At 48.6% G+C, this 13,820-nt stretch overlaps 1 protein-coding gene across 2 annotated transcripts in view; it reads right to left on the reverse strand.

Moving 5' to 3' along the window:
- The window catches only part of DOCK1 (dedicator of cytokinesis 1), a 553,659-nt gene that overhangs the window by 12,328 nt on the left and 527,511 nt on the right, over window positions 1-13,820 (reverse strand). For both annotated transcript variants that reach the window (XM_023224362.2, XM_023224359.2), the window contains exons 48-49: window positions 6,897-7,042; window positions 820-1,018 (exon numbers count right to left, since the gene is read on the reverse strand). In XM_023224362.2, coding sequence (XP_023080130.2) covers window positions 820-1,018; window positions 6,897-7,042 — 345 coding nt within the window. The remainder of the gene's footprint in view (window positions 1-819; window positions 1,019-6,896; window positions 7,043-13,820) is intronic.

Below are 13,820 nucleotides of genomic sequence, written 5' to 3' on the forward strand. Positions count from 1 at the left end.
ATGCTCATACAGTCTGCAGAACCATGAGCCAGATCAACCTCTTTTCTTCATCAATGATGCAGGCTCAGTTATTCCTTTACAGTAACACAAAACGGACGAACACAGACTCCCAATGTGGTGTACTTCTGGGAGGATCAGCTCTCAGGCCCAGCCCCAGGATGAGAGCCGGCTCCCCGCTTTCACCACCCTCACACGCTCACAACTGTGGAATGAACGAGACTCACTAGGACCTGCTTTTAAGGTCAGCTCAGCAGCACGGGTCACGTGAAGTCCCTGTAAGTCCTTGTGAAAGACGGCCAGGAGATGGAAAGGTGGAGCAGATGAGACAGAGCAGGTACCCCAGGAGCAGGTGCAGCTGCTGGGGCCTGGTGGGAAGAGGGCTTTGGATTCTAGTTCCACTGATTTTCACACTTGGGCCATAACTAGCTTAGAGGTCCAGTCAACACGGGGCGAGGAGAAGGCATTAGCGGACACGGAGGACTGTTTCCTGACAACAGAAGGACTCCTGCTCATCTTCTGGGATATTAGGACATGTGTAGGAAACAAGTCCAACAGAGCCAGAGCGGCAGAGCCTAGCAGCAGAGCGGCCCTGCCCCAGGCCCTGCGGAAGCTGCACGAATGCTAAGCCCAGCTCTGCGGCTCTGGCTGTCCTACTGCCTTGGGACATTCGAGGTTAGGGGAGGAGGACCCCAGGTTTTTGAGTTGCTAACTTACAACAAGTGCAGTCAGAGCCCACGGTCAGCCCTGTTGGCTACAGGTGGGGCAAAGGTGGGTCCCTGAAGTTACCGCAGAGCGAGGAAAGACACCCTGTGAAGTTACCGTTTCCGAAAGGATCACAGCCTCAGACTGCTGCAGGGAAATGTCGGTGGGTTTAAATTCTTTCTCAAATATCTCTTGATGTTTGCTGTTCCTTTTTTCCTTCTTCTTGTCCTTCTTCTCCTTCTCCAGGTCATCCTTGTCCAGCTTGTCCTGGGACCTGGAGTGCATTTTCTTTGGCAGGAGAGGCTCCAGAGCAAACCTAAAGGAAAGGTCAATAATGTCTTAATAGGAGAGCAATTGCTTTCCACCCCCCAGACACGTGTAAAGTCACTCACAATCCATCGAAGACATTTACAAGGAAAGCAATGATTTAAAAGGGAGGCCAAGGGCGACTTCAGATACACAGTCACCAGATGCAAGGACTGTGCTTCAATTCCAACACAGACAAACTGTGAAAAAGATACAACACTTAGCACCATAGGGCAAATGTGAAGTCTGACCGGATATTTGATGATGACATTAAGGAACTGTTCATTTACGATGGGAGGATGGTATTTAGGGTATATTTCAAAAGGGGAACCCTTGTCTTTTAGAGATTTATATAGAAATATTCTGTCTATTTTTAATGGGGAAAAATGGACATCAATGCAAAGAAATGTCTGCTACCTTAATCCTGAGCAAGGCTCTATGATTACAGATAGATGGTTGTTTCCAGGTGAAAGCACTTTGCACGGCTCGGTCAGAAGCAAGCCAGGGCCAGCTCACAGGTGCCCTGAGGTTTCCAGCTGGCAACTGAGCTGGAGACAGAAGACCTGCATTCTAGCTCTGCCACTTGTGGGTGACTCTTGATGTCCTCGTAACCTCTGGCAGCTGTTTCACTTATAAAAGGGTACAAAGACACCACCACCCTTCTGCCTACCCCACAGTTGCTGTAAAAACACATTTGTGGTTACGCCATGGAGTAAATGCATCTTAGGCTAGTTTCTAAGGCATGTACCAAAAGGTTAGTGTGCATGCACATCCACACACGATTGTGATTTGTCACTCCAACATAAGATTGGCATGTCCATCCTGTTTCTGGTCCTAGAAGTCTTATCAGGAGGTGGAAGAAACTGATCCAATTCTAAGACTGGAGTCTCATCCCTAGAAGCTCCTGCTGTGAGGAGGAGTCAGGAGAGACGGTTGAATGGATGAAGGCATGGGCCCGCCTGAAAAACCGTATAGCATAACTCACATGGAAGGCAGGGCTGTTACTAGGATCTTACATTTTCAAAATATAGCCTGCTCTTTGGAGCTCTGAGTCCTCACAGCAACTTCCAAACCTGACTTCCTTGACTGCCTGGAGAAAAAATTGGTTTTTTCAAGGGGAGCATGATTTCAACAGAAGAAAATTTAGCCAGCCAGTCATATTTTCATCCTAGCTCTAGTTTCTCTTACATGTATTTCTGAATGGGACGCTTGGAAGGAAGCCACTGTTCTCATTAAGAAGGCCATTGCAGGGCCGGGTGCGTTGGCTCATGCCTGTAATCCCAGCACTTGGGGCGGCTGAGGCGGGCGGATCATTTGAGCTCAGGAGTTCGAGACCAGCCTGACCAACAAAGAAAGATCCTGTCCCTACAAAACATACAAGAATTAGCCAGCCATGGTGGTGTGCACCTATAGCCCCACCTACTCAGGAAGCTGAGGTGGTAGCATGGTTTGAGCCTGGGAGGTAGAAATTGCAGTGAACCGAGATTGTGCCATTGCAGAGCCACGGTGACAGAGTCAGATCCTGTCTCAAAAAAAAAAGAAGACCGTCAATGCAACAATCTTGCTCCCCACTGATGTGCTCACTGTTGATTTCCAGGTTGTGTGTCCCATACTGGGGAGTCAATTGAACCAGGAAGGGAAGGATCATTCGCAAAACTGCGCTTAAATCCGCTGAAGATGCAGACTGCCCAGAGCAAGGACCACCACCTACTCTTTGCTTCTCCCATCTAATGTGGCTGTGCAGTAGGATGTGTTGCAGGAACATACACTATGTAAACAGTAATGGTATTAAATCTAAGCACTTCATCAATAGCTGTTAATGTCTCCATAAGACAGATAACAGGATATGATGTGCCTCTGAATGGAAGAACACACAAGTACCTATGAAGTCATCCCTAAATCAAATCTGAATTTGATCAAATCGCTAGATTCAACTACCAATATGCAGGGAATATGGAGAATCGAGACACCAATTAAACAATGCGATAGGGCATGCTATCAGCAAAGTCCTGATGGTGGGGACCATCACAGGATATGCAACCCAGGATTTCCCGCAAATAAACTACAAGGGAGAAAAGGGGACTGAAAGAGACCTAAAGAGATAACATCCACCAAGTGCGAGGTGCAAGGTGAGGACCTTATCTGGGTTTTGCTTTAAACAAACTAAAAAAAAGACATGACAATGGAAAATTAACACTAATATATTATTATAATAATATGGAATTCCTGTCAATATTTTTGGTGTGAAATAAACTATATTACTATAGTTTATATAATATAACCTAGTTATGGTTTTAAAAAAGAGTTCATACCTTTTAGAAATTCATATTGAAATAGCTATAGATAAAATGATATGATATTTGAGATCTGCTGGAAAATATGATTGATACAGATTGAAAAAAAAGATTAGTTAAAACCTGGTAATTGTCAAGACCGGCTGTGGGGCATGGGGGCCTCATTATACTATTTAGCCCACTTTGTATATATCTGAAATTTTTCTTTTTTTCTGAGACAGAGTCTCACTCTGTTGCCCAGGCTGAAGTGCAGGGGTGCAATCACGGCTCACTACAGCCTCAACCTCCCCAGGCTCAGGTGATCCTCCCACCTCAGCCTCCCAAGTAGCTGAGACTATGGGCATGCACCACCACACCCAGCTAATTTTTATATTTTTGTAGAGATGGGGTTTTGTTACGTTGCCCAGGTTGGTCTTCAACTCCAGAGCTCGAGCAATCCACCTGCCTCAGCCTCCCAAAGTGCTGGGATTTTAGGTGTGCGCCACTGGACTCAGCTTTGAAATTTTTCTATAATAAAATGTTTAAAAAATAAAATGATTGATAAAATATACCAGTATTGACTTAGATCATTAAGGCATTTTGGGACATCTGGATTTTTCGCACTGGATCTATAATACATCCATAACCATTAGGTGTGAAATATTTTATTTATTATAAGCAACAACCAAACATTTCATGATTTTATTCTAGGTTTAGCAGAACTTGAGATAATGCAGGTAAGAAAAGGATTAGTAGATGCTGTTTAGCCCAGGGAGAAGACCCCGGTTGTGAAATCCTGATGCTTACACAAAGAACCCAGAGAAAGAAAGGCAGGTGGAGTTTTAAATTTTCACATTATGAGAAGCAACGGTCTACAGGATGAACTTTATTCTGCACATAACCTGTGACATTTGAGACCAAAGCCTCATTTTCTCCACATTAGTTAGCTAGCAAAGGGTGGTAACCCCAAGAATGAACACAAATCTGGACTGTAATAAAGATGCCTTCCAGTTAAAGGTTAAACAAATGCCTTCTGGGGAACAGCTGGCAGCCTGAGTTCACATGTGCAATTCACTGCTCTTCTCTCTAAAACCTCCCCATCAATTTCTACCCCAACCCCTGTGTTCCTAGAAATATAAAAACCTTTCCATAACTAGCTTGGGGATTTTCTCGGGGAGAAGTTGAATTAAATTTCTTTAGCAATCTTGCTGTAAGTGACAAGCACACATGATTTAAATACCTCTAAATTGTGAATTTCCATATGGACTTGGCCTTATAAATATCAGATGCTGATAAAAATTACTGTTAAGAAAATATGTGGGGATAGTTTGCAATTATCCATCGGGCACATCAGTTGTTGGCGACAAAGGGGAGTCAGAGTTGAGCCGACCCTTGGGGCTCTCTGGAAGTTTTTGTCTATGTGTTGAAGGGGCCAGATGCCAGCGGGTTTGATGGGGTGATGGATTGTAAACCAAATGGGATTGGACATACAAACTGTGCAAATCGGCAGTAAAACAATTAGAGGTTCTTCTGTGTTGTTGAAATTGCGTGCAACATTTTTTTCTTTTTGTAGAAGAACAAACTTTACATGCTTGCCACTCAAAAATACAAAAAAAAAAAAAACACAAAACCAATGTTGCAGTTCTCTTTGCAATAATCTGAGCTAATGCAAGAGTCACAGTGTGTGCTCAATAAATGTTAACTATTGGGTACTGAAGAGCAAAAATGCATCTCCGAAGTGGCCCTGTAGAAAGAAGGTGGCCCATGGGTACTTAGAATAGTCAAAATCATAGTGATAGAAAGTGGACATTGGCCGGGCTCGGTGACTCACAACTGTAATCCCAGCACTTTGGGAGGCCGAGGCAGGCAGATCACGAGGTCGGGAGATCGAGACCATCCTGGCTAACACGGTGAAACCCCGACTCTACTAAAAATACAAAGAATTAGCCAGGTGTGGTGGCAGGTGCCTGTAGTCCCAGGCTACTTGGGAAGCTGAGGCAAAATAATTGCTTGAACCTGGGAGGCGGAGGTCGCTGTGAGCCGAGATTGTGCCAGTGTACTCAGCCTGGAGAGGGGGACTCCTTTCAAAAAAAAAAAAAAAAAAAGAAAGTAGACATTGTCAGGGTGTCAGGGGTGCGGGGAAAGGAGAATGCGAAGTTAGTGTTTAATTGGTATGGGAGGTAAAAAGTGGGGAATTGTTAAGTGGGTACAGAGTTTCAGTCTGGCAAGATTAAAGACTTCTGGAGGTGGACGGTGGTGATGGCTGCACAGCAGTGTGAACCTACTGAATCCCACCGAACTGTTCACTTTAAAATGGTTATGATCGCTTGAGCTTGGGAAGTAGAGGCTGCAGTGAGCTGTGATTCCACCACTGCACTCCAGCCTGGGTGGCAGAGTGAGAGTCTGCCTCAAAAACAAAATTTTTAAAAAGGATAATATGCCTTTTATTTTCCAGAGTTGTCCTAAAAAGTACGGACAGATGGTCATTCTCAGAAGCACTCACTTAAACACCATTTCCCTTTAAAAGGTAATAAACCTCACCAGAAACAAAAATAAATGAAAAATTTGCTCTCCAAAAAAATGAGGAAGGGAGGAAAAAAAAGAGGTGGCCCAGCCATCCATCATGAAAGCCTGATTCTGTGACAGTTGGCTTGCCAGAATGGTGTCACGGGTGGACAGTGCAGGTTGTGTCATGCTCACACCACACCAGCTCCTGCCTGGGCATGACCCTGGAGGTGAACAGGAGATGAAAAGTACAAAGTGCTTGGCCAGCAGGGAATGCACCTTGCTTCTTCCCAGGGGTATCCAATCTTTTGGCTTCCCTGAGTCACTTTAGAAGAATTGTCCTGGGCCACACATGAAATACACTAACACTAACAATAGCTGATGAGCTATATATATGAAAAAAAGAAGTCACAAAAACAATCTCATATTGTTTTAAGGGAGTTTATGGATTGGTGTCGGGCCACATTCAAAGCCATCCTGGGCTGCATGTGGGCCGTGGGTTGGATAAGCCTGTTCTAAGCCGTGCTGAAGAGGACTGAACACTCACTGGAGATTCTAAATTAGATGAAAACTTTCCCAAAGTGGTACCCGAAGAGAGGATGCTTTTTTTTTTTTTTTTGAGACGGAGTCTCGCTCTGTCGCCCGGGCTGGAGTGCAGTGGCCGGATCTCAGCTCACTGCAAGCTCCGCCTCCCGGGTTTACGCCATTCTCCTGCCTCAGCCTCCCGAGTAGCTGGGACCACAGGCGCCGCCACCTCGCCCGGCTAGCTTTTTGTATTTTTTTAGTAGAGATGGGGTTTCACCGTGTTAGCCAGGATGGTCTCGAACTCCTGACCTTGTGATCCGCCCGTCTCGGCCTCCCAAAGTGCTGGGATTACAGGCTTGAGCCACCACGCCCGGCCGAGAGGATGCTTTTCTCAACAACTCACAAGACCTCAAAGTAATACTGGGCACTATGGTCAGAAAGTGTTGGAGGTTCTCAGTTTCAAAGATAATATTGATGGCACAAAATCCTCAGTTGTAAGAAAATAAACCCAGGGCCCTGGGTGGCTCCTTCCAGATCCCCCAAGCCCTCGCTGCTCAGCCCAGCCCTGCTGTGAGCTTGACTCACCCGTCGGAGCCTGGCCTGGAAGGGGTGCTGTCCGATGAGAGGGAAGAGACAGAGGCCACAGACAGAGGCCGGGATGAGGAAGGCATCGTGAAGGACCGCACCATGGACCGGGGGCGGCTGCCTCTTCTATCGTCCAGACTTGAGGGCTGAGAGCGAGAAAGAGAGAGAGAGAAGCAGACTCGTTTGATGCCTGTGCCTGCCATGGTCAGACTCCTGAGACAAAGTGATCTTAGGAGTGTGGAATCGAGACCATCACCGTTTAGACTTCTGTAAACAGTACATGTTCTTGTTCTGAGTGGAAGACAAAAACAATGATTATTTTGGAGTATTTTAAAACCTAACCCAATACTGTGAAAGCATTGGAAGGAACCTTCTTAGCCTTTTAATACTCAATGCAGTTTTCTTCAAAGACCGCAACGTGTCAATACATTCCAAAGCCACAGGAGAATGTGCCGACCAGAAAGTTTAATGTGGAGTAACACCTAGAGAGTGATTAAAGAGGCTTTCGATCTTTAGATGAATTTTGTATATCTCTGCATGTTGATAGACTATACAGGCCATCAAAATGCATGAATCCATAATGACTGACCTCCTGTAGACAAAAATAAGATGCTCCTGCTGCCTAATTAAAAGTACGTTTCCTTTCTGCAAGTGACTGATGCCGTGGAGGAGATGAAACCACCGCTGAAGTTGCTAAAGCTTCTTCCACATGCTAGGTAGTGAACTAGTGATGCATTGTGCCAAAAAAAAAAAAAAAAAAAAAGGATTTCTAGATGGACTTTTCCATCTTCTTCTTGACATATTACTGAAACAGGTGTCCTTGAAATATAACATGTGTCAACATCTAATTAGCTAGAAAATTCTAGTGTACCTGCACCCCGAGCCAGATGTTGGCACATCTGGGACTGCAGCTGCTGCACAAGGACTTTCCTTTAACCTGAGGATGTGGAAACTAAATTTCTGTAGGGCACTTCCTCTCTGTGTGGTGTTGACTTCCCCACGCTGCAACCCCACCCCACCCATCTCATTCAGCCAATCACCTACAGAAGACCTGCTGTGGACCATGGTTCCAGCCCTCCAAGGCCAGAAGCGGTAGATTACAGGTAATATTCATATAACACCACTTCCCCATCTGAAAAGTGGGCCTTTTACGTAAAAGTGGGCCTTTTATTTGATCCCAAATAAAACAGCATTTGATGTGTAAACTATCTCTTTAATAATAAAAACTTCAAAATCGTAAAAGGGCAGGAATTGGCCCACATTTCTGTAAAGCAGTGGTCCCCAACTTTTTTGGCACCAGGAACCGGTTTCATGGAACAGACAGTTTTTCCACAGACTGGCAGGGGGTGGTTTCAGGATGAAACTGTTCCACCTCAGATCATCAGGCATTAGATTCTCAGAAGGAGTGTGCAACCCAGATCCCTCACATGCACAGTTCACAATGGGGTTCATACTCCCACGAGAATCTAATGCCGCCGCTGATCTGACAGGAGGCAGAGCTCAAATAGTAATGTTCCCTCACCTGCCGCTCACCTCCAGCTGTGGGCCCAGTTCCTAACAGGCCACAGACTGGTACCGGTGCATTGCCTGGGGGCTGGGGCCCCCTGCTGCAAAGGACCAGGTAAGCATTTTAGGTTTGCAGGACATATGGTCTCTGTGGAAACTACCACACGCTGCCACGACAGCACAAAAGCAGCCACAGACAATACAGAAATGAATGAGCATGGCCCACCTGCCAATAAAACTTTATTTACACAACCAGGCTGGGGGCCACAGTTTGCTGACCACTGACTCTGAGTGACGTGCAGCTGGGATTTGCCAGGAGAGAGGAGCTGGTCAGTCTTGGACTTGCACCAATGATGGTGCCAGGGGATAGCTCCATGGAGATGTTCATTGTAATTACTCTGCCTGTAGAAGAAACTAAAAGGGAAATGGTCGCTTGGGGATTATCCCCAATTGTGAAAACTTTACCCCATAGTTAATCTCAGAAGGTGACCTTAGGTCTTGGCTGAGATGTGTGAGTATGGATTTCAAGGAATAAAGGAAGGGGGTTGGCAGGAGGATGACTCCCACCAGGAAGGACAGAGGTTACTCTCGGGGTCCCATATTTGCAGGGCACTCCCTGGGTGCGACCATGGATTCTGCTGGGTGGTCTGCCTCATAATTCCTTCTTGATTGAGCAGAGCCTCTAGAAATCAAGACATCAGGGCTTTACTTTTGTTCCATCTGATGCAATTAGAGACTCACCCAGTCCTGGCAGGTGTGACTCCAGGGCCAGACACTGACTGAAAGCAGGACTGGTGGGTAGGAGTTGGGGATATTGGAACTAGGCTAGAATTGGGGCCCTGGCACTGAGAGTGTGACCCTCCATAAAACCCGGAGCCACTCTGAGCCTCAGCTTCCTCCTGAGCACACAGGCAACAGTCCTTCCCGCCCAGAAGGCCAGCGTTAGGACTAAATGAAATGATGCCAGGGACACCCACAGGGCTCGCTACCCTGATGGCTGCTGCTGTCTTCACGGCCTAAGCAAACACTCATTCCAGCTCTCTGACCAGGAGCGACCCCCTGGCCCTTCCTAAAGACCCTGAGTTTTACATCGCTGTCTCCCTCCCAGCTGAGTTGTAACGTCCCACTTTGAGCCAGTCACAGGCGTTTACTGCCCAGAATCTTGGATGGGAATGGGCTGGGTTGAGGGGGTTGGCTGAACTTAATCACAGGGACCAGTGCTGTATAAGGAAAGGGGAGAAGCAGGCACACTTCATCGTGATCTGGAATGTCCCTTTCCAGATGCTATACAAATGCCAGTTACAGCCTGAAAACCCACAGAGGGCGACACATTGTCCCTTGCGGAGGGCAGGTTGGGGAGGAGGGGCTGAGGGGGCAGGCAGGAGATGGGCAGGCCCAGCAGGGAGGGTGCAAGTGTGGTGTCAGAATCTTGGCCGGCCCTCAGAGGCCACAAGACTGAAGGACACAGTTGCACCATCAGCTCTGCGTCTGAAACAGAACCCTGGTCCCTGGCTGTTCTTGTAGGCCATGCCATACTGCTTCTCTTCCTAGGAACTCCAGCACATGGAACAGGTGAAGCTAAATGCTCCTGCTGAGGCAGGAGCTATCAGCTCCACTTCCCAGTCAACACCCCTCCCAGCAGCCTCTGAGGAACCCCGGGATCCCATGGATCCCCGTTAAGAGAACTACTGAGATGGGTCCCCCTGGCAGCTGTGGAGGGAAGGTGAGAGGAGAAATCCTGGAAGCTGGGGGCCAGGTCAGGGGCCAACTGTGATGGCAAAGATGGTGGGGTGAACCCCAGCACCACCAGGGGATACCACGGCTAGAACTAACTTGAGGGAGGAAGGGTGACTCCAGGGTCTCTCCCGGGTCTGGGTGGCCAGTGGGTGTTGTGACAGTCGGTGGGGAGGGAAGATGGGGACGGTGGCATGTTGGGGTTATGGCTCTCCATGGTGTTTGGAGTGATGAGGTGGCCGGGAGTAGAGAGTGCAGAACCAGGATCAATTTCCCTGCTCCTAATTGGACTTGAAGAGGTAGATGACGATTTGGTAAGAAACCTAAAGCTCTTTTTCACAAGCCTGAAGGCCAACACACATGCCTCCTGCACGCTGTGGGCCGGTGAGGGCACGTGGCTCAATGTCGCACGTGGTGCTGTGGGCCGGTGAGGGCACGGGGCTCAATGTCGCACGTGGTGCTGTGGGCCGGTGAGGGCACGGGGCTCAATGTCGAACATGGAAGATGCTCATGGGCTCATCCCCAGCGCCCTGCACGCCTCGCTCCCTAAAGGTCAGGAGAAGCTGAGCTGCAGAGCTGTCATCCAGGGAATGGCAGCTCCTTGGAGCCTCAGGACTGGAAAGATGAAAGCCAAGGCAGAGTGGCAGAGGGGCCTGGGTATCGAGAAGTCAGAGGGCGTCCACATCTTCTCTTTCTATGGCTTAAGCTGGCTCAGAAACATTGACAAAATGGTTTATGTCCTTTCTATGGGATTATTTTTAAATTTTAAAATCCATCGTTTTGCAAACAGGGTGATACTAGATGGCTTTTCAAAGTGCTCTGAGATGCTTGCAAGTTTCCAAAGTAGGTAAGACAGGAAAGGCACATCCCAGACTGCTTTTTGTTGCCACATTTCTCAGGGAAGGACAGGGGGACCTGCAGTCCGCTTGCCTGCCCAACGGATACTTGCAGAGCCTGCTGTTGGGGTCGAAGGATGGAGCAGGACTCTGCAAGGTGGGCCCGGGGAACAAAGTATCCCAGGGTGGAAAATGCAACCTTCATTCTGTAAAAGCCTCCCATCCCCTAGGAGGGGTGCCCCAGCTGGCGCTACAGAGAAGGGTGGGGAGTTTGCTGGAGATGGTGCTGTCTCCCGATGTGCTGGAAATAAGCTCCAGCCAAGGACACACAGCACCCCAATCCACACGGCACCCTAATCCACACAGCACCCCAATCCACATGGCACCGCAATTTCCACACGGTACCCCATTCCACACGGCACTGCAATCCACACGGCACCCCAATCCACATGGCATTGCAATCCACATGGCACTCCAATCCACACGGCACCCCAATCCACACGGCACCCCAATCCACATGGCACCCCAATCCATATGGCACTGCAATCCACACGGCACCGCAATCCACATGGCACCCCAATCCATACGGCACCCCAATTCACACGGCACCCTACCTTCCTGCCCTTGTTTTCTCCACCTGTGCCCAAAGCAAGCACACTCAGAACTCATGAACCGTGGCAGAGAAAGGGATGTGCAGGATGACTGGTGAGCCAGACAGCTGTCTGTGATTTTGAAATATACATTAAATGACTGAGAGAAGAGGAAGTTTTTCACTTAGGAAGAAAATGTCAAGATTTCACAAGTGTTTGTTTCTTAGAAAGAATTAATACAGGCATCAACTTTGAAAGAGATGTGCCATGACGCACTCCGAAACGCTTCTTGCCACTCTGCTCTGACTGTAATGAGTTGCAGGCTCTGAAGCTATCAAGCACTACTCTAGCATCCTGACTTGCACAAAGGGTCCTCCAGCCCAGCCTTGAAGGAGAGCGCCTGGATTGCCATGCCCGTTCACCTGCAGCAGCTCACGCGGGGCTGGCAGTTCCAGACTCCCACCTGCTGAATTTGCAACCTCAGAGCAGCAGTTGTGTTATATTGGCTTTGTCAGGTTCAAGCCCTGCTGGGCCTGGGACCCTCTCATCTGATGGACATCAGGCCCTAGGCTTGGAGGCACCAAGGGTCAGTCATGCCCGGCAGAGGCGGGGAGACTGGGAGGGCATGCAGTGTGATCACAGCCAAATTACCTTCTCTCAGGTGTTGTCCACGTCTCATATGCATTTCCTACCATGTGGAAAACAGGCGGAGAAGCTCTGTGGTGCCAAATGTTAGCCCCTGGAGTAGGGGCTGAAAGCACAGACCCGGGAGGTACATGGATGGGGCTTGAACTATGGGTCTGCCACGTGCTAGGGTGTAACTAGTTACCTTCCCATGTCCCCATTTCCTTGACTGTAAAATGGGGATGACTGCAGTGCCCGCTTCACAGAGTATGAGGCAGATTAAGCAACTGAGTATCTATATAGCAGTTAGGAAGGTCCCTGGCATGTGGGAAGCAGTAAATTAGTGTTTGCTTATTGAGATCAATGTGTGAAAGAAAAGAGGGTTCAACAGAGAGCAGCTGAGAACTTCAGGGACTGGTGGACAGGCCGCCCTGGGCCAAGAAAAAAACCAAAATGGCACACCCCACTCAACACCTGGTCTTCAAGGAGCAGAGGAAAGTGCTGTATGTTATCTGGGAGAAGCAGTGCGACTTCCCACAGCTCGCCTTCCTTTTGCAGGGGAGTTGAAGCCCTGTGCACACCCCCTCAGTGCCAGCAGGCATGGAATTCCAGTAGACAGAAGACAGCTGCCTGCTTCTCTGTGCCACACTGCCCCTCATCCCTGAACAGTGGGGAGTGGGGACCCTTTGCTGTGCCTGGTGTCTCCACAGTTCCTGAGCAGACAGTGTAGGCCCCGCAAAGCTCCCAGAGGCTGAGGAAAGCTGGGAGCAGCACTCTGAGCTGCAGGGCAGGGCAGCACTCTGACTCACGGTGCCTGGCTGTGCCCCCACATCTGCTAAGGCATGGCTCCTGGGGATGGTCTCAAGTGGGCTCTAAGACTTGAACTGTAAGGCTTTTGCATCATTAAAACCCACAAGCTGCTCTCCACCCTGCTCCTGATGCCAGCCTCTCCTCAGAAACCTTCCATAAACTCATCGCCAAAGCTCAGTTCTGCCCTTCATCCCAAGCAGAGCCTCCTGCCCCAGCCTCGTATCCCTCGTTCTTGGAGGTTGGATGCCTTTCCATGTCTACTCCGAATTTTCTTTTCTGCCCAAAGCATGCCTGTGTCTGCACTGGCCCCTGGCCTGCCATTCAAATGCCTGCCTCTCAGCCTTTGTTGAGGAAGTTCCTTTCTCCAGGCAGTGTCTTCTTGATCTCCTCCCCTGACCACATCTGGCTTATCCTCCTTGGTCTAGATCAATTACCCCTTCCTACAACAGGTAAATCTTTGCTAATAATTTCACACTCCAGATGTCCGTCACTTCTCCCCTGACGGCCCTGATCCTCCAACATCAACTTTGGGCTGGGCCACCTCTGTCACGGGCCATGATGAGTGCTGTTGCCCTGTGGATGACCGAACCCTTTGTGTGTATTATATGACTGTAGGTGTGCACTGTCAACCAGCTGAGTTGCCTGGGTGCTGTGGGATTTCTCCATTGCTCAACAACAGTAAGGTTGGACTGTGTTCACAGCAGGTGAGGGGGCATTTGGCAATCAAGGAAATTCATGAATGTTTATTCGCCCTGGCATTTCCGGTTATTGAAAGGAGGTTGCTGAGTTGCTGGTAGACAGACTGCCCAAGGGGGCTGAGCTCC

The sequence above is a fragment of the Piliocolobus tephrosceles genome, chromosome 9 (assembly GCF_002776525.5).
Source record: "Piliocolobus tephrosceles isolate RC106 chromosome 9, ASM277652v3, whole genome shotgun sequence".
Lineage (NCBI taxonomy): Eukaryota > Metazoa > Chordata > Mammalia > Primates > Cercopithecidae > Piliocolobus > Piliocolobus tephrosceles.